Source organism: Myripristis murdjan, chromosome 21, assembly GCF_902150065.1.
Source record: "Myripristis murdjan chromosome 21, fMyrMur1.1, whole genome shotgun sequence".
In the NCBI taxonomy this organism is placed as follows: Eukaryota; Metazoa; Chordata; class Actinopteri; order Holocentriformes; family Holocentridae; genus Myripristis; species Myripristis murdjan.
The window spans coordinates 25688965-25715126 of NC_044000.1; the positions used below are offsets into that span (position 1 = coordinate 25688965).

Sequence of the window (26162 nt, forward strand, 5' to 3'; positions counted from 1 at the left end):
CTAAACATCACAGAATGATGCATCCCAACTTTGAAATGACCGGCCTGAAGGAGACCCTACATTTATTTACTTGTTACTGATTGACTCCAATAAAATTAATGATGCAGGCACACTTTGGGACAAAAAAAAAGATGCCAGATAGAACTCCAGAAACACTGAAATACAAGTTTAAAATGCCTAAGAATGGCTATGAGGGACTGGAATCAGATTTTTCCAAATGACCTAGTAGGTTTGGGACATCAGCTGTCAATCCAATCCAGTCAATCTTTCTTGTGGCTGTAGCGTTACAGCTGGGGTTGTGTTTTGTTGTAATGTAGCCTCAATTGCAAGATGCAAGCTGTTTATTATATATCCACACACAGATTTATACATCATTATACATGGTGTCACAAATGTAATGTCAGTTTGTTTGATTCATCTGTAGAAATCTGTATCAAGTGAGAAATTTGTCCCAAACCAGCACAAACTTGCTTTTTGTCATATGTGCACCATGTTCTCTCTCTCACCACTTTTCCAGTCTCCATCTCTTTCTCCTTCTTCAGGAACTCGATGGCCTGGAGAATGGCTCGGTAGTCATAGATCTGGTGTTCTTGCAGGATCCTTTCATAGTCTTTGGGATCATGACCTCTCAGCAACTCCACAATATCAACATCCTCCTCTTTCTTGGGACTCTTCTGCTTGGAAGGAGTCCTGCCACATATCAAATACAAGTCAATATCATGTGTGTAGAGATGGTACAATGACTGGGGACCCTTGCCCTGGGAACACAAATGTAGAAGTTAGCATGAAGTCAACTGGATATGGTGAGAGAGTCCTGAGATATCTCCCGTTGGTAGTGTGGAAAGGCCCTGGGACCAGGCCACTAACCCTGGAGACACTGAAAGGTCTCCTTTGAAATTTGAGCAAATCTTGGCAAGGATAGGACCTTGCCAAAGAACACCGTATGTCACTGCTTGTTGACAGGACCAGTGTGCAGGTTTTCCACAGGATGAAACTACCAATACGTCCCTCCGGTGTGTCCACTTCATAGTTTCCCTCTTCTCCATCCTACTGCCTCGCTAGAGAAACAAATACTTAAAAATTGTGGTCTTAATCAAACTGTTAATATGAACACTTGCTGCATGTCTTTGTTCAAAAACACTTACTTCTTCAGCTTAGCTCTGAAGTCTCCTACACCTTCCACTTCCTCCTTTTTGGTGACTTCCATATCAGCACTGGATTCAATTTCTCCATGTTTGTTGGAAGCAACGCATCTGTACTGGCCAGAGTCAGATTTGGTAACCTCTCTGATCTCCAGCTTGGCCTCCTGGCCTTTATGTTCCACAGTGATACGACCACCAGGGGTGATCTGCCTCCATTTGCCCTTCATCCATTTCACACTGGGAATAGGGTCACCTCCAATCTTGGCGATGAAGGTGGCGGTGCCCTCTGCAAAGACAAAGGCAACTGAAATTATCTCCACACTGACTTTTTACATTAGAAATTAATGAATTTCTTGGTACACTTGTTGAAAGGATGCCATTCCACATCAAGACTTTCATTACATGTAAAACAAAAAATGTCATTTACATGATACAACGTCCACGTGGAAAAGTGTTTGTTTTTACTCATCATATGTTTACCTATGATGTTTAATTCTGATTTCACACTTTAAAGATTTCTTTTTTAACTATCTCTGCTATTTATTGGTCCAAAGTCTTATGAGTCTGAAGGGTTGGAACTGTGTTGGTTGGATGTGTTACCATTCTGTTGGTTATTGCATAGTTTCCTACTTGCCTGGTATTGGCTTTGGAGTAATTGTTCCTTTATGTGATTGGTTGTTTTTATTTTAGACCTCTATGTAAACTAGCTTTAGTAGATCTTCATATAATCCTGATGAAGGCTATAGAAATATATTACATAGTAACATATTTCTTCTTCCTATTTTATCTACATATGTGGCTGGAATCCTCTTGTTTTATGATCCTGATTTACATGCACCATGTTGTTTTGAGTGAAGTTGTGCCAGACCATCAGCTGAAAGGATGCTCTTTGCAGCACATCTTTATTTACAAAAAGAAACATGCACTTACTCTCGGTGACAGAGATGCTCTTGGGTTCCTCGATAAAGAACAGGTTGTCCAGTCTTTTGACAGCAGCTGGGGCGGCTGGGGCGGCAGCCTCGGGGGCAGCGCGTGCAGCTCCTTTGTCTGAGGAGAAATCATTTAAACAAGGCAATTCACCTTAGTAGTGGAAGTATTTCATGCATCCCATCTGGGAATTATGAAAAACAGATGAAGCATAAAAGAAACAAGAGAGGAACACAAGTTGAAAACAGACAGTGTCAGCGCAGCTTTGCAACAATGAAGCAAAACTATCACGTACTAGTAATAAATCAGAAGCAGGAAGATTGACTGTCTATCTTGTAAAGTCTCTACATTCTGATAATGGCAAATTAATTAGTTTTAATGTCATCAAAAAGTGACTTTAAAAACATATTAAACTGCATGAGAGTTAAAAACATTTCTGTGGAGCTAAAAAGTAAAATTCAGGTCTGATCACTGATGCGTTTGCAGAATTACACAAGTATGCAGCCATCAACACACTGCACTACATTTTTGTGCACATTCACATGTAAAGTTGTACTCAGTAGTATTTCATTGGCCCATGTTTGGCTCATTTTATACAAGTAAATAATTCACTATAATCAAGACAAAAGCAAGACAAGGAAGCAAGTTTAAAAAAAAAAAAAATGAAGAGGCAGCAGGTACCTACAAACTCCTCCTACAGGTGCAGTGGTTAGTAATGAATGCATGAATCATCAACATCCATTTTTACTGTATGGACTTTGTCTCTGTGGCAATTTGGCGTATTTTGCTGAATGTTTAGCATTAGAAGAACAGCTGGAGACACAATATAAGGACACCTCAAAACAGCACAAAAGCAGTGCCACAGCGATCCTGTTAAAGATAAACTGCCGGAACAATCCATTAAAGATCTCATTTCCATGTAAGTACATTTATGTTACCTGTCACAGTCACCCTGGACTTGCAGAAATCACTACCGGTAGCATTGCTGGCCTTGCAGAGGTAATCCCCTGCATCAGTCTTGGAGGCCTGGCTGATCTCCAGGCAGGCAGTGCCACCTACAAACGTGATTCTGGTGTTTCCACCGGGTTTTAACTCCTTCCTGTCTTTCATCCACTGAATCTTCAGAGGAGGAGAGCCAGACACATGGCAACTGAGGCTCAGTTTGTCTCCCTCATTCACCGTCACTGGTTTGAGAGGAATGTCAAACTTTGGCGCCATGCCAGCCTCTGAAGAAGTGGTGGGAAAGAGGTGAGACAGTTAAAGAAATTTGTTTTAGAAACAGCAACATGACACCTTTCAGGAACCTCTTTTTTTTTTTTTTTTGCATAATTTCTACAGGGAAGAACAGCCTTTCCTTTATGCAAGAGACCAGGGCATAGAATGTCAAAAAGAACCCAAACAGTGTTCAAAATATCAAATCATCACCAATATTTGGTATTCAATAAATACAATCAATAATAACTAAAATAATGAAGATGCTTTTGTGAAATATATAGTAAATGTCTCACACTTTGTGTAGTTTTATGTCTACTTTGTCTACATGCAGGTGACATCATTCCAGCACACACCTGAGATGGTGAGAGACACCTGACAAGAAGCTTTGCCAGCGTCATTCGTGGCCTCACAAGAGTAAATGCCAGTGTCAGAGGCGGCAGAGTCTCTGACACACAGTACAGCCATGTTGTTCTTGAAGCTGATGTCATACTTGTCAGAGCTGTAGATTTCACGGTCGTCCTTGCACCAGGTGATGGTCAGAGGCTGAGAGCCAGAAACGCGACACTCCATCTTCACCACCTTACCTTCTGAATCCTGCATGGATTCAGAAGGCTTCTTGGTGAAGTTTGGAGGCACTTTGCGTTCTGTTTGTGAAGGAGAAAGTAAAGAAAATGAGGCCAAGTCATGACAATTAGAAATTTTAATCTAAGATGCTATTTACCAGGCCACTGGGCCAGCAAGTTTACCACTGCATTAGGGAAAGCCAGAGAGGCACAGCAGATAAGCAAAAAAAAAAAGTTAAGATACAGAGAAACAAAAACCTCATTCAAAAACTGAAACGCAAGACTAAAGCAAACAATAGAAAACAACAGAATGCCTATTCTGTTCTCAAAAACCTTTACCACAACATGAAACCCCTTTTGAAACAAACATCAGAAACAGCCAGAGAAAAACACATATGGAGAACATGTTGTGAGGGACCGCTAGCACATTATGAAATCCCACTCCTAAGCAGCAAACATCAAACCAAAGAAAGTGACAACAAATCCTAAAGAGATTTAAAGCTGACCCATGTCCATTGGCTGTTGTGAAACAAAGACCAAAGAGCGCAGTGTAAACTTTTGTCCATCGTGGGCAGTGCTGAGCACTTGCTAAACAGAGGAGGGTATGTGGTGGTCAATAGGGCTTAATGCTGTAAAATGATCAGTGGGTTTGATTCCAAATATTAAGCAGTATCTGGACTGTTACTATCATTGGCACAATATTTATAATGAAGACAGAATTATAAGCGTTCATTCATCCATGCTTAAAGAAATGTGGATCTTCTTAAATACCACATATTCCAAAAAACATAATTCAGAGAGCTTATTTTCTGGAAAACTCACATTTCACCCAGTTTTAGCACTCTCTGTCACCCCCTGCAGGTGGCCTCACATATTTTTTTTTTAGTGGACTATCTCACCATACAGACAATCTCTGGTGATAATCAAAATGAAGGTTAATGTTAGTGACTTAAACGGCGTGCAGAATGAGATGTGATGAAAGGAATGTGTTGGTTAGTGTGTTACCTATTTTAACATGTGCGTGACAGGTGTCAGATCCTTCGGCATTGGAAATTTCGCAAGTGTATTTTCCAGCGGCCTCATGTCTGTCGCTGTTGAGGACCTCCAGAATGCAGGAGGAGTCGGTGGTTTGAACGTTATATTGGTACGAAGCCCAGATCAGCTTGTCGTCCTTCTTCCAGGTGACGTGGACCCTCTGGCTTCCAGCGTACCTGCACTCAAGCCTCAGAGGCTTACCCAGTTCATGGGCAACGTCTTCCATTTTCTTGACAAATTGCACAGGTTCTGAGAGGAGCAACATGAAACTCCGTCATTCATGGGCACCACTGACGTTTGCATGTGAAGGATCAAAGACTACGTGACGGCTGCAGTTATATCCGTGGATATCCGTTTTCATGTGTATACAGAAAAGCTATGTGACTGGAGGAAGTTGTATTTATACGTAATGATAGAGAGTTAGGGAAAAGCTATGTGGAGTGACAGCAGTGGTTACCAGTTAAGTCATGCATGAAATGAATGATGAGAGGAGAGCAAGCAATGCGATGGGTGTAGGTTAGTGTTACCTAGTCTGACATAAGCATGGCAGATATCAGAGCCTTCGGAATTGGATATTTCACAAGTGTATCTTCCTCTGGCTTCTTCACGGTCGCTGTTGAGGACTTCCAAGATGCAGCTGCAGTCAGTGGTCTTTATGTTGTACTGATATGAGGCCCAGATGGGCTTCCCGTCTTTCTTCCAGCTCACGTGCACTCTTTGGCTACAAGTGAACGCGACTCTAAGTGTCAGTGGTTCGCCCAACCTGAAAGTGGTGTTTTCCAGCTTCCTCACAAAGTGCATGGGTTCTGCGAGAAGCAATGATGGTCATTAGTGGCGAAGCTGGCAAGCATGCAGAATTTATAATTATAATTCAAAAATGAATTCATAATTATAATTCAGTGATGAAGTTAAAGACTACATTTATGCTTTAGCAGCTTGGCAGTAGGCAGTGATACATGATCAGTTTTAGAGGCATGTGAGATTGCTGATGTGACTTATGGAGGTTATACCTTTCTTAGAGCTTTTACATATGACATAAGCATCACAGATGTCAGAACCACCAGCGTTAGAAACTTCACAAGAGTACAAGCCAGCCGCTTCTTCTCTGTCACTATTGAGGACCTCCAACACACACGAGGAGTCGGTGGTCTTGACAGTGTACTTGTATGAAGCCCAAATTGGTTTGCCATCCTTCATCCAGTTCACATACACTATCTGACTGCCAGTGTATGTGCACCCGAGACTCAAGGAATCGCCCAGATTGTAAGCTGTGTCTTCCAGCTTTTTCACAAAGCACACAGGTTCTGAGAGAAGTGAGAGTGGTGTTAGTCAAATCATGTGGTTATAATAATCTAGTGGATGTGATGAGAACAAATGAGTACTGTAAGGGCTTGAAATTATTGGACAAAGGTCAATAATGGCTCAGAAATGGTGTATGTTACCTAGTCTGACATGAGCATGACAGATGGCAGAGCTGCTAGCATTGGAAATTTCACAAGAATATTTCCCAGCAGCCTCCACCCTGTCACTGTTGAGGACCTCCAAGACACAGGAACTGTCTGTAATCTTGACGTTGTACTTATAGGAAGACCAGATTGGCTTTCCATCTTTGGTCCAGCTTACAGACACATGTTTGCTGCCTGTGTATGTGACCTGGAGCTTCAGAGGCTGGCCCACCCTAAAGGTAATGTCTTCCAGCTTTTTCACAAAGCGCACGGGTTCTAGGAGAAGCAAGGCTGGTGTTAGTTGCCTGTGAACTACTTAGAGAGCAAATGAGTGAGATTACATGAAATGTGGTTAATTAGCAAGAAATAAGTGTTGTTAAGTGAGAATATGAATGACTGAATAAACTGAATGAATCGTTCATGGTTTACCTAGTGTGACCTGAGCATAGCAGATAACAGAGTTCTCTGAATTAGAAATTTCGCAGGAGTATCTTCCTGCTGCTTCCACTCTGTCACTGTTGAGGACGTCCAAGACACACATATTGTCTGTGGTCTTGACGTTGTACTTGTAGGAAGCCCATACTGGTTTACCATCCTTTCTCCAGCTTACAGTAACCCTTGGGCTGGCACTGTAGGCACAGTAGAGTGAGAGAGGCTGGCCGAGTCTGTACGCGGTGTCTTCCAGCTTTTTCACAAAGCGCACAGGTTCTACAGGAAGTAACGGTGATGTTAGTTCCATGTTGTTATTGTGATGGCAAGCTAATGCATGGCCATATAAAAGGACAAGTGTTCTGCAAAGTACTTTTTAAGCAATATTAAATTAATGAGATGTGTGATAACTGACTATTAATTGAAATGCATTTCTTGAATGTAAGTGGGTAAGGGAATGTGGTCCATTGTTAGTGGTATTACCTATTATAACCATAGCATGGCATATATCAGTGCGTTCAGAATTGGAAATCTCGCATGAATATTTCCCAGCTGCTTCGCGCCTGTCACTGTTGAGAACTTCCAGAGTGCTGGAGAAGTTGGTAGTTTTGACGTTGTACTTGTATGACGCCCAGATGGGTTTGCCGCCCTTCATCCAGCTGACATGGATTCTCTGGCTCCCGGTAAACGTGCACTCCAGTGTCAAAGGATGGCCAATTTTAAAGAAGGTGTTTCTCAGTTTTCTCACAAAGCGAGCAGGTTCTGAGAGATCAGTGAGCAATGGTGGTGTTAGATAATGTAATTAGTTGCTTACAGCGCTTGTATTAATACTAAATAAGCTGTAGAAATTATACATGAAAAAGGTTATGGAGTTGCAGATGATTAGAAAGAATTATGTATTAGTGCAAGGAATGACTGCCTTCTATTTCTAAGGTGGTTTACCTAGTGTGACATTAGCATGGCAGATATCGGTTCCTCCGGCATTAGAAATTTCACATGTGTATTTTCCAGTCGCCCGTTCTCTGTCGCTGATGAGGACTTCCAGGATGCAGGTGTCATCAGTGGTCTTGACATTGTACTGATAAGATGCCCAGATTGGTTTGCCATCCTTCTTCCAGGTCACATGCACTCTCTGACTACCAGTGTATGTGCACTTGAGAGTCAAAGGTTCACGAAGTCTGAAGTACGTGTCTTCCAGCTTCCTCACAAAACGTGCAGGCTCTGAGAGGGGTAATGCTTGGATTAGTTGCATGTAGCATAGCTTGTGCTGTGTTAGCAGACATGTAATAGTGATCATGCAGTGATGATCTGATGATCGGAATCAAGTGTTACGTAGTTCTAGATGACAAATGAGTTTGTGGCTATCAATCAACAGTAGAAGGTAACTGTTGCTGATAAAATTAGTTGATGAATGCAAAGCACCTGCTGTATTAGTTGTGTTTGTGACTTTACCTAATGAGACACGAGCATGGCAGACATCAGTTCCAGCTCCATTGGAAATTTCGCAAGAGTATGTTCCCGCCGCCTCTGGCCTGTCGCTGTTGAGGACTTCCAGAATGCAGGTCGAAGTGGTAGTTATCACATTATACTGGTAAGAGGCCCAGATGAGCTTGTTGTCCTTCTTCCAGGTGACGTTGACCCTCTGACTTCCAGTGTATGTGCACACTAGTTTCAGAGGTTGACCGACTATGAACGTAGTATCATCCAGCTTCTTGACAAAGTGCACGGGTTCTGAGAGAATCAATGCTGATGTTAGATACATGTGAACTGTTAAGGCATGCGTTTCTATCCCACTAGATGAAAGTTAAATTTGCCAGTGACTTTAGTTGCTGATGTATTCCAATATTACCTATATCAAAAGCATGAGAAAGAGCCATCACAAACTCAACAATCTTTGCATTTGGAGTTCAGAATTTACTTCTAATCATATCTGTGGCTATAAAAAAGGTAAGTTCCCCCCAGAGTTTTTTGGTTTTTGGGTAAGCCTTATAAAGTGAGTACTGTCCATCATTTTTCAGTAACAATCCTGTCTTGTAGTTGGACAACCTCCAAGGGAGAGGATCCAGAAACATGACTGTCAAAATAAACTGATCTACAGTCAGTTCCAGTTTCTTTCGCAAGGATAGATTTGGAGTTCATAACAATTCAGTTGCATGAAGTGGGTCTTTGATGATTCGTAGACAAACAATGGATGTTTTGTGGAGAAGAAAGAAAAACGAGCATCACCTTTCACTGTCACATTACAGCTGGCAGAGGCTGGACCCACACGGTTCTCAGCCTTGCAGATGTATTCAGCATGATCAAACTTGGTTGTTTGGCTGAGTTTCAAAGTTGCAATGCCATTCGAGAAGTCCATTGAGCAGGTGTTGGACTTGCGCAGCTTTCCGTCAGCTTTAAACCAAGCTACTGAGATGTCAGGCGTTCCTGCAATCTGGCATCTCAGGGTAAGAGGATCACCCATAGTTACCTCCACTGGCTCCATGTTTTCAACAAAGTACGGTCGTTCTAAAGTGAAAGATGATGATGGTTTAGTGGTTAGATGGTTGAACTAAAGATTTCAAAGTAAAAATGAATGAATGAATTAATAAATGGCGAGTTATTATGATGAATTATGACTATAAATGCAGTTACACTAGAATCAATTACATGTACGGTAACAAGTTTACCTAGAATTGACACTTGTGCTTCACATTTGTCAGTTCCGACTCCATTGTCTACTTCACAAGAGTATCTACCAGCTGCATCCATCCTGTCGCTGTTAAGGATCTCTAGAATGCAGGAGGTGTCTGTGGTGATCACATTGTACTGATAGGAAGCCCAGATGAAGTTACCGTCCTTCATCCAGGTCACGTTTACCCTGGGAGTTCCAGCAAAAGTTACCTCAAGCCTCAGAGGCTTGCCTTTTTCAGAGGAAATATTCCGCAGCTTCTTCACAAAGTGGACAGGTTCTGAGAGAAGTAATGTAGCCATTAGATAAAGCTCTTTCACTTTGAAGGCAGGCTAATGTTTGAAAAAAAAAAAGAGAGAGAAGGGGAATTTTAAAAGTAAACTGTCATGCTAACAAACCTTTCACAAACAGGTTAACTGGGCAGCTTTCCTTCCCTGCATCGTTAATGATCTGGCATGTGTATTCTCCGGCGTGGGATTTGTCAACTCTGTGAAGCACCAGAGTCGCTACATCGTTCTTCAGGGCAATTTCACAGCCCTTCCCGTGCAGCATCTCCTTGGCTCCCCTGAACCATTTGACTTTGAGGGGGGCGCTGCCTTTCAGCTTGGCAGAGAAAGTTACATTTTTGCCTGGCAGTGTTTCTATCATCTCAGGTGTTTCCACAAAGGATGGAGGTTCTGGATTCAAAAAAGATGCGTGTCATAAGACAAATGTTAAGTTTTTGTGATGAGCAAGATCCCGTGCTAAGAAACAAATGCTGCTGAAACTTGATATTCTCAGTTTGATCTACACCTACTGACCTGTCACAGTCATTGAAGCGCGTGTTTCGCTGGCTCCTGCAGCATTGACAGCTTTGCATGTGTATTTCCCAGAGTCAGACAACTTGATAGTCGGAACTCTCATTTTGCAAGTATTATCAGTGCAGCTAATGTCATAGTTTGGCCCACTTTTGATCTCCTGACCATTGTGGAACCAGGAAGTGGTGAAAGGAGCGGTGCCTGTGACCTTACACTCCATCTCACCAGGTTTACCCAAAACAAGATGGGTGTCTCTCAGCTTCCTTATGAAAGTTGGTGGAATCATCTTATCTGTTGTAAAAAATAACAATCATATGTGAAATTGTATAGTTGAACTACTGGCAAACTAACAGGATCTCAATTTAATCCAGGGTAACAGCGCCAGCTAAGAGTATTTACTGACGACAATGACAACCAACCTGAGACAGAGAATTTAGTTTTGCAGGATGCCGTGCCAACTTCATTTTTAACCTCTAACTTGTATTCTCCAGCATCGGCCTTGTCAGCAGACCGTATCTTCAGCGTGGCAACCTTCTTTGAGAAGGACATCTGATACTTGGCGCCAGAGGAGAGCTCTTTGTTATCCTTGAACCACTTAGTTTTCAATTCTGGAGTGCCAGAAACTGTGACTTCAAGAGCTGCATTCTCTCCTGACTGCACATTGAAAGACTCGGGGCTATCCACAATAGCAGCGGGTTCTAGAAATTTGGGAAGAAAACATTAAACTAAATGAAGACTTTCAAGGTCACTATGGGCAACATAATAAAACTGAAGCTAGAGTGCTACAAACCTAGAATGGTCACTTGAGAGACAGACTCCACAATCCCAGAGTCATTCCTCAGCTGGCAAGTGTATTTGCCAGCTGTGGAGGAATCAGCCTTGGGGACTATAAGGGTGACCACATTGTTCTCAAAGGTGATTTTCCTGTTGTCACCGTCTCTGAGAATGTGATCCTTGTCCTGAACCCATGACACAGTCAGGGGCTCTGAGCCTTTCACTGTAGCTGTCAGTGTCAGCTCGTGACCCGCTGTCACTGACTGGTTGGCCAGTTTCTTCACAAATGCTGGTGGGTCTGAACAGTGATGGAAAAAGTAATGGTGAGGAAACCTGAATGCATGAATACCATTTGAAGAGTGCCCACGGATAATGCACTGTACTAACCTTTTAGGCTAACTGTGGTACGGCAGGACTCACTTCCTACATTGTTGGACACCCTGCACTCATAAAGGCCAGCATCAGCTGTCTCCAGTTTCATAATGTGAAGTGTGGCACAGCTGCCCTCGCTGACCATTGTATATTTCCTGCTCTCCTTTAGTGGCCTTTTGTCTTTGTACCAGTTAACCTGGAAAGGTGGGGTGCCATATATCTCACAGTTCAGGCTGGCATCTTTACCTCTAACGCCCTCCACTGGGTGTGGCGTTTTGAGGAAGGATGGTGACTCTAAAAGACATAGTCAAGATATATTAACAAAGTAATATTCATGAGCAATGTGTTTGCAAGCCGTTCAGCAGGAACAGTTCCAGTGGACAGGTGGATAGCAATTCTTTGTAGCTCATGCTCATGTTAAGTCCATGCTAGAGGAATCCATCCAGACTTTGAAAGAGAACAAGACAATTAATGATAGAACATAATCATTTTCCTTAATTTTCATGCTGCAGTAGGATTGTAGGCCATGTCACAACAAGATCAGAAAAATGGGAAACTGGCAAAAGGGTCAGTCAAAGGTACAGTTCATTCCATGAAGGGTAGGAAAAAAGACATCTCTGAAGAGGTAGCACTCAAATTCATGCTATCTGGAACATTGGGAGACAAATAATGAAATACATTTTGGACAGCTGGCCATGTTGTTGAATTCCATGCTGCAATCATTTTAAACAGGATTTCCAAACAGTTGAGAGAGATGCAAGACGAAATCAAATATCAAAACATAGATCATAGTTCATTCCTTCATGTTCATGCTACATTATTTCAGAGTAAATCCAACATCAGAAAAATGGAAGGATTAAAGGCAAGATATCCATTCAGTAGCTGACCTTGCACTGTGAGAATAGTGCTGCAGCTTGCACTGCCAGCATCATTATGAGCCTCACAGGTGTAGACGCCATTGTCCTCAAACTTTGTGGTGCGTAGCTGGAGGTACGCCGTTGAGTCAGCAAACATTATTTTATAGTTGTCTCCATCTGATATCTTTTGGTCGTTTTTGTACCAGCACATTTTCAGGGAACGTGAGCTGGTAGCCTTGCATTCGAAACGATGTCCCTCACACTGCTTCACAAAGGCAGTGGGAGGCAGTTTCAGGACAAACTGAGGAGGCTCTGCAAAGTCAAAAAAGATTAAGTTACTAAAATCAGCAAGAGTAACATTTCATCAGCAACAGGAGGAGGTATGGAGGATGCGAAGAGATGACTGGATGAGGGATGAAAACGACTGTTGAAGACAACATGGATAACGCTGTGAAGAGGAATAGTGTGCTAGTCAGGTGGGTGACACTGAAAAGAGAGGAAAATTGTGAAAAAAATGGAGGAAAAAAGAGGGAGTTAATTTAATGGTGGTGTTGGTGGACAGAAAAAAAGAATAGTCACACCTTTCACCAACAATTCTGCTGCACTTTTCACTGTGCCTGCTTCATTGCTAACTTGACAAGAATAAATCCCATCTTGCAAAGGCCCAACTGAGTGGAGCTCCAGGGTGGAAGAATATTTCTCCAGTCCAAGCGTACATGTTGGACCAGTTACGAGTTCGGAGTCATCCTTGAACCATTTCACCGTAAAAGGAGGAGTTCCTTGAAAGATGCTTCTGAAGTGTACAGTGGACTTTGGAAAAACAGCCTGGGGCTCTGGCTCAGCTACAAAGCTTGGTGGCACTAAAACCCACAGAGAAACAAGATTAAGATGCATGACCTGCTGCCATCAGTTGAGCTGAACTTAAAAATAAACAAATGACAGTTAACCTAAGAAGTCTAACCTTTGGCTGTAAGAACTCCACTGCACATACAGCTGCCTGCTTTGTTGGTTACTTTACAGGAATACTCTCCTGTATCCCCACTTTCAGCCAGTTTCAGCTCCAGTGATACAGTGTTATCAACGTGTGAAAGTTTGTGTTTGGAGCTCGTGGTAATCTTTCGGCTTCCTTTGGTCCACTCGACTGACATTGGAAGCGAACCAGCGACTTTACACTCCATCGTAACCACTGAACCCCAAATCTCCTGAACATTCATTAATTTCTTAATAAAAGTAGGAGGAATTACTTCTTCTGTATGAAAGAAAAACATCAATGTATAGGTTTAGAGTGCAAGTGGCTCATGCGCTTTAAAGTTTTTATATACTTGTTGAGTTGAAGAGTATCTTACAAACCTAAGACAACCAACGTGACTTTACAACTGCATGTTCCAACAGAGTTTGTAGCCTCGAACAGGTATTCTCCTCCATCTTGCAGCTGAGAGGACTGAATCTTAAAACTGCTGATGTTGTTCTCATAGCAGAACTGATACTTTCTGCTGGAGAAGAGCTCTTGGCCATCTTTGATCCATTTTACACTGATCTCAGGAGCTCCAGCTACCCTGCACTCCAGCCTAACTGGATCTCCGAGAGTCACTTCTACTAGCTCTGGCTTCTCTTGAATATAAGGTGGCTCTATATAATACCAAGACAAAGATGTTGAGTGTTGGTTAGCAGCATAGAAGCGTCTAAAACGTTAAGCTCAAGAATAGTTGTGCACTAAGCAAAGATCTACCTTGCACCATGAGGGTTGCAAAGCACTTGTCCTTTCCTGCTTCATTTACAACCTGGCAAGTGTACTTCCCGCTGTGACATGCCTCACAGGCAGGAATCCTGAGCGTGGCCACGTTGTTCTCAAAAGTCCTTTCAATCTCTGGATCCTCCAAGATCCAGTTCTCATCTTTTTGCCATTGCACAGACAGAGTGGGAGAACCTTCCACAGCACACTGAAAGACTGCAACATCTCCCAGAACAGTGGAGACATTCTCTGTCTTCTTAACAAATACCGGTGGGTCTAATGTGAAAAGATGTAATTGTAATACCAGAAAGTGCACATTGCTGTATGCCTGATATATTAAAGCATTAAAGCATTGGCAGTAAACAAACCTTTGATGGATAAAGCTGCAAAGCCAGCGCAGCTTCCGATCTCATTGGCTATCGTGCAGTGATAAGAACCAACATCTTTGGATTCGCAATCTTGGATTTTCAAGCTCATGACAGTTTGACTATCAGTAATAATGTATTTTTGGGTAGATGTGATTCGTGTATGATCTTTGTACCAAGTGACCTTAAATGGAGCAGTCCCTGCTACTTTGCATGCAAACAGTGCCATGGAACCCTTAACAACCTCAAGAGGCATCAGCTCTTCGACAAATGAAGGAGGATCTGAAATAAGAAAGCAAGTGAAACTAAACCAAATAACTAACGTGATTGTAAGATAATTAATACTCTAACTTGATCTTGGCATTTAACTGAATGCTGAGAGAATGCAACAAAACAACAAACACTAACCTTTCACTTCTAGCTCGATCATACAACTCTCACTGCCTGCTTCATTACAGGCTTCACAAAAGTATTTCCCACTGTCATTTTTACCAGCACAAGATATCTGTAAGCAGGCTAAGGAGTCAACAATTGACATCTTGTGCTTGACACTCTGATGAATCTCGGCCCCATCTCTGAACCAGCGCACAGAGACTTCTGGAGTACCGACAACCTTGCACTCAAACACCTTGCTATCTCCTACTTTCACTACAGACACACCCTCAGGTTTCTCAAGGAAAAGAGGGGGTTCTGAAAAAAATGTAGATAGTTAGATGTTAGTTAAATACAGTGAGCAACAGTGTTAAGAAAACTGAGAAAGGTGAAAGATAAATAACCTTTGACAAAGAGTGTTGTCTGGCATGAAGTGGACCCCACATCATTCTGTATTTCACAGACATAGTCTCCAGAGTCGGAGGCTTTGGCAAAGAAGAGCTCCAGTGAACTAGAGGTGTTGTCTTTGATCACATAACAGTCAGAGCTAGATACAATCTCCTTGTTGTTTTTAAACCACTTTATAGTCAGTGGTGGCGAGCCAGAGACAAGCACATTAAACTGGACCTTTGACCCAGGCAACACATTCATGGATTCGGGCTTTTCAAGAACACATGGTGGTTCTGTTGGCAAAAAAAAATCCATCATATCAGTCATATACTAATTACAAAATTGATACTGTAATTAAACACGAATGCAGTACAATACTAAAAATGTGAACTGTGCCCAAACCTTTGACAAACAAGACGCCAGAACACTGGACGGTGCCAGCCTTGTTTTTAGCAATGCAGGTATAGCTGCCACTGTCTTTACTATCAAGACGAGAGATTTCCAGGAAAGCAACGTTTTCAAAGAATGTGCTTTTGTGTTTCTCATCAGCCTGGATCTCTTTTTCATCTTTGTACCAGTGTATTGTTATAGGCAAAGAGCCAGACACAAGACACTCCAAATGGGCAAATGATCCCTTGATGCCCTCCAACTGCTTCAATTTTCTTGTGAAAGACGGTTTAATAATCTGATCTATTGCACATAAAATGCAAAAACAGCACATAGTAAGTTGACTGTATGAGTAAAAAACAGAAATTAAAAAAGAGGGTAAAGTTTTGGGATGAACTGACCTAGGACTGTAACTGCTGCTTCACAAGAACTGTGGCCAGCACCATTTGAAACATCAAAGGTGTATTCACCACCATCACATTTCTCTGTTCTAAGTATTTTAAGAACAGAGCTGGTGTCTGTGCTCTGTACTTTATATCTCTGGCCTGATTTCAGCTCCTTGCCATCCTTCAACCATCTGGCCTTCAGGGGTTTGGTGCCTGAGAATCTGCATTCAAGAGTAGCTGGATCGCCCTGGGTTACACTTACAGACTTTGCCTGCTCTGAGATATTCGCTGGTTCTGGGATAACAAGTTACACAAAACTGAATAAGCAATTATACGCTGTTAATACAACAGGTACAGCAACATGCTTAACACATCAAAAAGCAGCTGGTGTTAGATGGAAAAAGGCCACAGATGTCCAACAAACCTGTGACTGTGAGTACAGCAACACATCTCTGAGTCCCGGCTTCATTCTGTGCCTGACAGATATATTTCCCACCGTGTGAGAGCTGAGCATTTTTCAAATTCAACACAGAAGCTTTGGTTTCATAGGTCATCTTAATGTGCTCATCTTCTGTGAGCTCTCGATCATCTTTGATCCAGGAGATAGTCATGGGCAGTGATCCAGACAACATACACTTCATAGAGACCTCAGAGCCCACCAGGGAGGTCATATCCTCTAGTCTCTGAACAAATGAAGGTGGCTCTGATGGGAGAAGACCACACAGATCAGACTGCAGGCACAGGCATTTGTGATCTTGAGAGCAGTTCTATTTGGCCCAGATCTGATCTTCTGTGCATGGCAGAAGTGGGACCAAGCCATTGTTTTGCAAGTCACAAGTCGGGACATTCAGGTTTCAAGTCAAGACAGGCAAGTCCTAAGGTTTCAAGTCCTAAAGGTTTCAGTCCTTAATCATAATGAGCTCTTTACCAATCCCAATTTAATCATTTACTTTACCTCTGCTTGCTCTGTATATGGACATCATTGTACACAATCCATTAGCACATCCCATTTCAAATTACTAGCCTGTCTCGCCCGTTTATCAATTTGGGAATAAAAAAGGTCCTGAGTGTTGAATTATCTGATCAGATTGAGGCTGTGGATCAGTGTGGATCTGGGATATGAAGAGCTAATCTGTCATAAAGTCTTCCTTTTACCACTAGGGGACCTGCAGGCATAGGTTAACTGCATAATTTTTAATCTTTGGCTTTGGGGAAGGTTGGCTTTCAAGTCTTTCCAAGTCAAAAGGCTCAAGTCCAAGCAAAGTCACAAGTCACTGGCAATAAAGTCAGTCAAAAGTCTTTATAGATTTTGTCAAGTCCTGTCCGAAGTCATCAAATTTTTGACTTGAGTACAAGTCATGTAACTCAAATCAACACCTATGATAGATGGACTAAATAGGATCAACACATTTGCAGTATTTCCTCTTTCAACTGACCTTTCAGTGATACATCACAGCAACAAGACGTCTCTCCCACATCATTTGCTACAGTGCACTGGTACTTCCCGGCATCTCCAGCCTCGCACTTTGAGATCTGAAGGGTTATGGTGCCGTTCTCAACACCAATCTTATGCCTTTTGTCATTTCTGATGAGTTTATCATTGTGGTAGCAGGTTATTTCAAAAGGAGCAGTGCCTGAAACACTTCCTTCCAAGATAATTTCAGATCCCTTTACAAGCCGAGTGGATTCAAAAGGCCTCACAAATGTTGGAGGCTCTATAAGAAAGAGATAATATTGTTACATGCAGGTGGTGAGTCTTAGCTTGAAAAAATCTGACTCTGAACACTGTACCGACCTTTTACTGTCACTGTGCTGCTGCAGCGGTCGCTACCGGCCTCACTGGAAGCCACGCAAACGTAATCTCCACTATCTTCTACGCTGCAGTTCACAACCTCCAGAGAGGCTACTGAGTTGTCAAAAGATATTGCGTGCCTGTTATCTGAACTGATTTCTGAGCCATTCTTAAACCATGTGATGCTAATCACAGGGCTGCCTTGCACCTTGCCGGACAACTTCAGAGGCTGTCCATTTTTCACCAGTTGTGAAGGCTCAAGCTTCATTGTAAATGTTGGTGGTTCTGTAAATTAACAGTAACAATTAGAGCAAAAGTCAATAAGTTCAAAAACTAGTGCAACTTATCATTTTCAAAGAGGGAAACAGCACCTTTTACAAAGAGGACCGCAGTGCAGTCCACCTTCCCAGCATCATTGGACACCTGGCATGTGTATTTAGCAGAATCAGAGGGTTTCACAGAGTGAAGCTCCAAGGAGCTTGCGGAGGGATCTTTCTTTATGAAACATTTTCCTCCAGTGAAAAGTTCTTTTTCCTCTCTGAACCACTTAACGGTCAGAGGCGCTGTTCCAGTGAAGGCTGATTTGAAGATAACGTTTGATCCTGCCGAGATATCCTGGGATTCAGGTTTCATTGTGAAGACTGGTGTTTCTATAGTCATTTGGGAAGAGAAATGGCATTTATGTATTTAAAGAGATGGCTGTTTTCAATAAATCTGATTATTTTTAGGTGCCAGTTCCAACATTGAAGTTATTTTAATGTCAACTGCAAAGAAATTCAAGTCTTCTGACCTTTAACACACAAAGTACCACTGCTCTCTTTGTATCCGGCGTCATTAGTTGCTCGGCATGTGTAAGTTCCACCATCACTTTGCTCCAGGCTGAATATCATCAATGAGGCTGTGCTCTCACTGAAGTCAAGCTTATATTTGTCATCACTTTGGATTTCTTTATCATCTTTATACCATGAAACAGCCATTGGCTGGGATCCAGATACTCTGCATTCCATGGTAACATTACTACCGATATTTCCATCAACTTTCTTTAGAGCTTTGGTGAAGGATGGTGGGACTGCTTGATCTGCATAAACAAATAACGATCATATAATTGTCATAAACACACTGTTCTGAGGCTTAGAAATATTTCAGTTATTGTCAAATATGTACTGTCATCCAACTAAGACTGAAGAACTAACCTAAAACAGTGACCGAGCATGTGCACTCGTCCTTTCCAACTTTATTGGACACCTCCATCTTGTACTCAGAAGTGTCTCCTTTCTCTGCTGTAAGAATCTTTAAGGTGGCGGTATTCTCCTTAAGAGTCATTTTGTATTTACGGCCACTCATCATCTCCTTCCCGTCTTTAAACCATTTCACTTTGAGCTCTGGGCTTCCGGCAATTGTGCACTCCAAAGTGGCTGTATCTCCTGCAGTCACGCTGATGGATGCTGCTTTGTCTAAGATTCTAGCAGGTTCTAAAATATGATGTCATTTTACATTTTAAAAATCAGCACGGTCAAGAACAACAAAATTATTTGTATGAAAGTAGAAATTTACAAATAGAAAAATGTTCTAACCTTGAATTGTTAAAATAGCTTCACATTTTTGATGTCCTGCCTCATTTTCAGCCAGGCAAGTATACTTGCCACCATGTCTTATCTCAACAGATGAGAACGCAAGGCTAGCAACATTGTTCTCAAATGCCATTTTCACCTTTGGATCATCGTCTCTTAGTATCTCAGAGTCCTTCAGCCATTTAACAGTGATAGGAGCTGAGCCTTTAATGGTTCCCTGTAGTTTCACTGTATTTCCCAACACCGCTGTAGCACTCTCAACCCTCTTTGAGAATAGTGGTGCCTCTGAAAGAATATCAGTAAGAATAACAACAATGACCATTATATTCACAATTAACCAGTAATTATGTCCTATTGCTACTAAACTATATTTTTATGTTTTTCTTTTGGTTTTTTTAGTACTAACCTTTCTGTTTAGCCACCGACTTTGATGATACTGAGCCAACCTCATTTGATACGACACATTCATATTCGCCAACGTCAGTGCTTTCAAACGAGACAATCTCCAAAGAGGTCATGGCACCCTGAGAAACTATTCTGTGCTTCTTATCAGAGGACAGGCGTTTCTTGTCCTTTTTCCAGGCAACTTCAAATGGTGCAGAGCCCGAAAGCTCACATTCAAATATGGCTACAGATCCTCTCACTGCCTCTACAGAGTGTAACTCCTTTCTGAAAGAGGGTGGTTCTACGAGGGAACAAACAGTCTGATTAGAGCATTTCTTATTCCTGCTAAAAAGGTACAACCTTGACTCTGTGTACGAGCTACCTAACTCTACACACCTTTGACTGCAACTTTAGTGCTGCAACTTTCACAGCCAGATTCATTCAGAACCTCACAGGTGTAGTTTCCACTATCACCCAACATCACGTCCTTTATCTCCAGAGTGGCAAGATCATCCTTCAGACTGATGCTGTATCTGCCTCCAGAAGACAACTCGCCTTCATTCAAGAACCAGGTGGTGTGAAGTTCAGGAGATCCTTTGATTGTGCACTGCAGCCGTACAGTACTGCCTTGTTTCCAAACCATGGTGGGCTCCAGCCTTTTTACAAAGCCTGGTGCCTCTGGAGAGTTGTATTATCACAAAGATCCAACATCATTTCAAGATGTTAGTGGCATTTAAAATAACAACCCAGCATTAAGAAACATTAAGAAAATCAAGACGTTTTTAGTTTGATACCTTCACAATAAAAAATAATGTCAATTTTCAGTACTGCTGATTTGCAAAAGGTTTCAAATGCTGCAGTATCCATGAAAATTAACTAGCCGGATCTTACCTTGCACCCTCACTGAAGTGGAGCAAGTTGCGCTTCCAGCCTCATTTGTCACAGTACAGACATAATGACCACAATCTTTCAGTGTGGTCTTTAGGATATCAAGAGTTACCATCTTATCCTCAAAAGATAGTTTACAATCTGGAGACTGGTGAACCCTTCTACCATCTCTGGTCCAGACAATGGTTACTCCAGTGTCCTCATCCACCTCACACTCCAGGTGCAGAGGAGTTCCGACCACAGCAGAGACTGAACCAAGGGGCTTTACAAAGCTGGGCTTGTCGATAACTCTCAGCTCCATGCTGCACACAGCTGTCCCAGCGTTATTAGATGCCTCACACACATAAACCCCTTGGTCACTTGATTCAAGCTGTGTTATCTCAAGAATGTGCTTATTCTTTTCAGAATATGTTTGGTAGTGTGTGGGCACATTAGGTAAGGCTCGGGTATCTTTAAGCCACACAACATTCAGTGGAGTCGATCCTGTTAACACACACTGTATCATGGCCTTCTTTCCAACATATACCGTTTGAGGGTCAGGTTTAGTTATAAAGGCAGGAGGGAACAGGTCTATGAGGGTTAAAAGGAGGAAAAAAAACATTAGTAGTTAAATAGTAAATTAGTATATACATATATATATATATATATATATATATATATATATATATATGTGCCATAAAGCCAAAACTACCATCAGTAAAGATCATATTTCAGATCAAGTTCAAGTTTAACTATGCTATTACGTTAACAAATTGCAAACTATCTTGTGCTGCTGTCTATCAAAGAAGATCAACAAGAAACAACACATGATCTCTAATTACTCTTCCTCTGGTTTCAAATCCTTTTCCAGCCAGCAAAGGTGGAACACAGTAAACCTTGTGGAAAGAAAGAGGTCAATCGCAGCTCCGGCCTCAGGCCCTCATTCGTTCAATCCAAAAACATCCCCAAAGCCAACCAGCAAAGCAAAAGAAGGAAAACATGCGTCGCTCTTACCGGTCACACTGAGACATGCGGAGCAGCTGTCATCTCCATGCTGATTGGAGGCTTTGCAGGTGAATTCGCCACTGTCGTCCTTGGTTGGGCTCAGGACCTCCAGAGAGGACGTGTGGTAGCGGCTGATAATCCTGTACTTATTGCCATCTTTGATCTGGTTTCCATCCTTGAACCACTTGAAGTTCACATTTGGTGCCTCCTCCGTTTCACATTCAAACTTGGCACTTTGGCCAACATTGATCTCCACAGGCACAATTTTGTGCCGGAACACAGGTTTCACTGGGTTTTGGAAGGAGAGGGGAAAAAGAAAAAAAAGTGAATACATGGGAATAGTTGGTACAGAATCCAAAGGAATGTTTCAACCTAAAGTGGTTAACTCGTGAAATGGTGAACCTGGGATGGAAGGTGACAAACACAAGTTATCCTGGAGTGACTGTGGAGGAGGAAAATGGAATAAGATTTAGCTGAAAATGTGTGGATGAGCAGGGAGACTGTGATGAAGAGAGAAAACATGCAAAGGGACAATGCATCAGGACTCAGTGAGATGGACCAGAGAGTGATGGATGTTGAAAGATATGTCAGAAAAGACTCCTTGAAAAAAAATGTGGGATATGGGAATGATATTTGAGGAGATCCTATTGTTAAGAGGAATAGATGAGCTGAGAGGAAAATGAGGATGTCTCTGCTGTCTGATGGAAACCTCATATATCTAAAGTAGTCGGTTTCAGGAATTCAATTTAGACAATAGTTTTTTAAAATGATTTTGTGAGCACTAAGCTGACAAAAAGTATTCAAAACAACCCTGTAAAAGAGTTACTGTATGAGGTTTACAGACAACAGAAGTGAAGATTCAATAATGTATTAAGTTAGTTGATGGTTATATCAAAAGTATTCCCCATCATCCAACCTCTTGAGACCACAGTGAGCCTGGAAGTTGTTGTGGTCTTGCCGGCTTCATTCTCAGCCTCACAGACATATTCCCCTTGATGCTTCTCCTTGACAACTTTGTTGATAACTAGTGTATATGTGTCATGGTCTTTGGAACACTTGAAGTCTTTGCCAGATTTCACCAATTGTCCATTGAAAAACCAGTTAACCTTGGTCACATACTTAATGGTGGCGCTAAATGTAGCCTTACCATTTTCCTCAGCACAAACATTCTCAAGAGGATCAACAACAATGGGATAATCTACCAGGCTGTCTGAGGACTCACTGATCATGATGGCCTCAGAAAGATATTCTTCTCTAGTTTCTCTGCAAAGGGAAATGTCTACATGTTGTTCGACAGGGACCTGGCCAATGGGCACTGTGGCAGTTACATCAGCAGCGCCTGAATCCCTGCCTTGGCTCCTGACCATCAAAGACCTGATCTCCTGCCTGCTGACATGCATGGACTCATGGATCTCGGACTGACTCTGAACAGTCACACTCTGGAAGGATGGCCCGACTTCAGTTTTGATGGCAGCGGACTGGGAAATAGCAGGAGGAAAACCCACTGTGCTTTCTGCTACCATCAATGTGTCCACCACAGGCGACAGCACTTCTCTGGAAGGTGTGGAACTGACCTGTGCTTTCTGGGGCCGGTCAATCAGCATGGTGCTGGGCTGCTCTGAGGTAAGGCTTTGCTGCTCCTGGTAAACTATGGAATGGAAAGCTGCCTGGAGCTCAGTCCTGAGGTCAGCTGTCTGCGGGTATTCACCCTCAAAAGCCAGTGTGATTTCCATGGGTGCGCCTGTTGTTATGATAAGATACGTAAACACGGCATGTTTGGGCTCTCTCTGAACCTTGACCTCTTGTATCTCTGCGACTTCTAGCCTCCCTACAACATCAGCCAGCAACAGCGGCTGGTCACGGGCCACGGCAGACTGAAGGGCGTCCCTGAGCTGACATCTTATATTAACACTGGATGGTTTGGGGATCTGAATAACAAAAATTAGCTCCTTAGGCAAAGTCTGGCTATCTTGAGACTCATGGGCAAACATAGCTTCTCTAGGCTGAGTCTTGACACTGGCAGCAGAGCTTTCAGATTTATGTATCTCGCATGACTGCTCTCCAAGGATGACCTGTTTTTCTTCAAGCAGCACCGACTGCCGGACTGACTGGCCCTCCTGGATCTGGACTGCAAAGTCCTGCTCAGCAGCCTCTAAGACAGTACAGCTTTCAGTGGCAACAGCCTTCTCCTCTATGAAAACTGGCTTTTTTGGGATCTTGGGCTCAATTTTGATCTCAGGTTTGAATTTCTCATCAGCTTTTAGGCTGCTGGTGTGACCCTCCTCTAGTGTCTGAGTGTCTGTCACATTCAGTGAGTGCATGATGTTCCGGTGCTCCTCCTTCTGCACTAAAGCTCGCTGCTGCTTGACATCACTGGTGAAAGGCGTCTCCTTTGGGAGAGGCATGGTCTCGGAGGAGAGGTGCAGGATGCTCTGAGGTCTGGGCTCTGTTTGGAGCTGTGACTGAACTCCAGTCACGGATACGTTGAGCTCTTTGTGATAATCTGCCGTGAGCTCCCGCCTCTCCTCTGTGGTGGCTGTGTGCTTCCTGGCCTTCTCCTGCTTCTGTGCTGCCACCTGCTGGTTGGGTTTCGTGATAGTAAATATGTCTTCCTTAGGCAAAACTGATAATGGATGAACCGACTGAAGATACAGTGTTGGCATTGCCTCTTTCTTTGGCTGAACAGTCATGGAGTCAGTCTTTTCTGAGAACTCTGAAGTCGCCTCGCAAACCACAGTTCTCTGCTCATCCTGACTTACTGAGTGTAACAAAGTAGGACTTTTCCTTACCTCTGCCTGCTCTGCTGAAGGCTTTTCACTGCTGAATCGGCCCTCAGACTGCAAAGTACCCTGATCACTGATGACCTGCAGATGCATGAGTCTTTCTCCCTCTCGCTGAGATTGCAGAGACATGGCTGATTCTATACCAGGTACCAGTCCTGAGTGTTCAGCACGGAGCTCATATTTTTCCTCAGTGCTTACAGCTGACTTATAGAGTACGTCTTTAAACGGGCTGATACTCTCCTGTGCTGGCCTGAGTATTTCCAAATCCTTCTCTTTTGCTAAAATCATTCTAGCTTCACTGACAGGTGCTACGACCGGTTTAGGCTGCTCTTTTTCTATTGGTGGCTTGGTGGCTGCGTCTAAAGCCGGCAGAGGCTCAGAATGTTGCTCTGTGATTTGAAGTTGCCCTGTTGACTGAGCTGAGTAGAGAATCTTAACCCCTTCTGTGACTCTGTAACTCCTCTCTTCCTCTGGCTTGTGAGTGACACCCGATGTCTCTTTGAGGATGGGTAGAGCGGACTCAACTTGGTGACTGCTAACAAGCTGCCTGGGTTCAGTAGAGGTCTTAACCTGCTCTGGTTTCCTGTCAGTCAGGGCCTCTGCTTTCACGGTGGCAAGTGGTAGAACCTCTTCAGATATGGCTGACATGAGCTTGGACGGCTGCTCTTTAGCAAACCCTAGCTCTACTACCTCAGGGCTAAGGATCCGTTCGGAGTGCTGCTCCATGATCTTCTGGCTCTCCTGGACAGAAGATGTAAAAGCTGCCATGTGAAGCTGTTTTGCAGGAACAGCTGAAACCTGTGGTGGATGTGTGGGAACCACAGACACCCTCTCCTCTATCTCATGAGACAGCAGCACCGCTGCCTGGTGGGTGACCTGCTCTCGATGAAGGGTTGCAGCTGAGATATCTAGTTCTCTAAGGGTGCACACCTGCTCACTGGGAATAATCTGCCTGTCTTCAGTGCCAATGGTGTAAACCATCTGATCGGATCTGGCTCTTTCTTGCTCTGTGAAGCTGAGCTGATATAAGTGCGATTCTGTGGCTTGTTCAGTCATAGATATTTTCAAACCTTTCGCTTTCTGAACTAACAAATGGTCTTCATGATGGTGAGATACAGACACCGCCTCCCTGGAAACAGCCAGTTCGGCAGTGCACGTCGCTTCCCCAAACTGATTAGAGGCTTTGCAAGTGTAGATTCCACTGTCTCCCTGCTTGATGCTCCTAAAGTTGATGAAGCCTGATCCATCTGTGTTATGCACTATGATATTATCCCTGCTAGGTTGAATGTGGAAGCTCCCTTTGAGCCACTGAACCTCTGGGAGAGGCTCTCCTGTCACAGCATACCTGAAGAATGCCTGGCCTCCCTCAGAGGACTGAACAGACTCTATAGTTTTAGTGAATTCAGGAGGTTTGCCGGTTGTTACAAACTTTCTTCCATCGTGCTGTTTGTCCCTCTTTGGCTCCTTAACATGAACGTTCAGATAAGAAGTGCATGTCGACTGGCCGTACCTGTTGCTAACAGTGCAAGAGTATTCTCCTTCAAATGCCCTCTGCACTTTGTTAATGACCAGGCTATACTCATCTCTCTCCTGAATAATTGTGTACACAGATGAACTTGTTATTGTTTGGCCATTGTGGAACCACTGAACCGTAGGTTTAGGAAAGCCTGACACTGTGACCGTAAACCTAGCCGTCTCCCCGACAGTCACAGCTGCCGGGGAGAGTTGAGTCAGGAAAACTGGCTTTTCTTTTTTCTTCTCTAAAGTGCTAGAGTAACGTTTGGACTCTGGCTTGAGTTCAAGTGTTCTGGTTTTGTCTGGTAACTTTAGGCCAGTGTAGTACGATTCCTGGGTTTCCTCTTCCACCACAATGGTTGAGCTAGAGAAAGCTAAGTGGAATAATG

The 26162-nt window shown here is 43.0% G+C and overlaps 1 protein-coding gene across 1 annotated transcript in view; it reads right to left on the bottom strand.

Moving 5' to 3' along the window:
- The window catches only part of ttn.1 (titin, tandem duplicate 1), a 202656-nt gene that overhangs the window by 145379 nt on the left and 31115 nt on the right, over nt 1–26162 (bottom strand). Inside the window, 38 exon segments of the mRNA XM_030081335.1 lie at nt 510–690; nt 1146–1428; nt 2073–2189; nt 3008–3295; nt 3638–3933; nt 6324–6603; nt 7240–7518; nt 7699–7992; nt 8209–8487; nt 8983–9261; nt 9423–9704; nt 9823–10101; nt 10225–10512; nt 10641–10919; nt 11012–11293; nt 11383–11661; nt 12255–12536; nt 12806–13084; nt 13186–13473; nt 13575–13853; nt 13954–14232; nt 14325–14603; nt 14730–15011; nt 15098–15376; nt 15486–15773; nt 15872–16150; nt 16281–16559; nt 17293–17571; nt 17652–17933; nt 18020–18298; nt 18439–18726; nt 18842–19120; nt 19223–19504; nt 19626–19904; nt 20000–20281; nt 20495–21061; nt 21485–21763; nt 22392–26147. Coding sequence (XP_029937195.1) covers nt 510–690; nt 1146–1428; nt 2073–2189; nt 3008–3295; nt 3638–3933; nt 6324–6603; nt 7240–7518; nt 7699–7992; nt 8209–8487; nt 8983–9261; nt 9423–9704; nt 9823–10101; nt 10225–10512; nt 10641–10919; nt 11012–11293; nt 11383–11661; nt 12255–12536; nt 12806–13084; nt 13186–13473; nt 13575–13853; nt 13954–14232; nt 14325–14603; nt 14730–15011; nt 15098–15376; nt 15486–15773; nt 15872–16150; nt 16281–16559; nt 17293–17571; nt 17652–17933; nt 18020–18298; nt 18439–18726; nt 18842–19120; nt 19223–19504; nt 19626–19904; nt 20000–20281; nt 20495–21061; nt 21485–21763; nt 22392–26147 — 14210 coding nt within the window.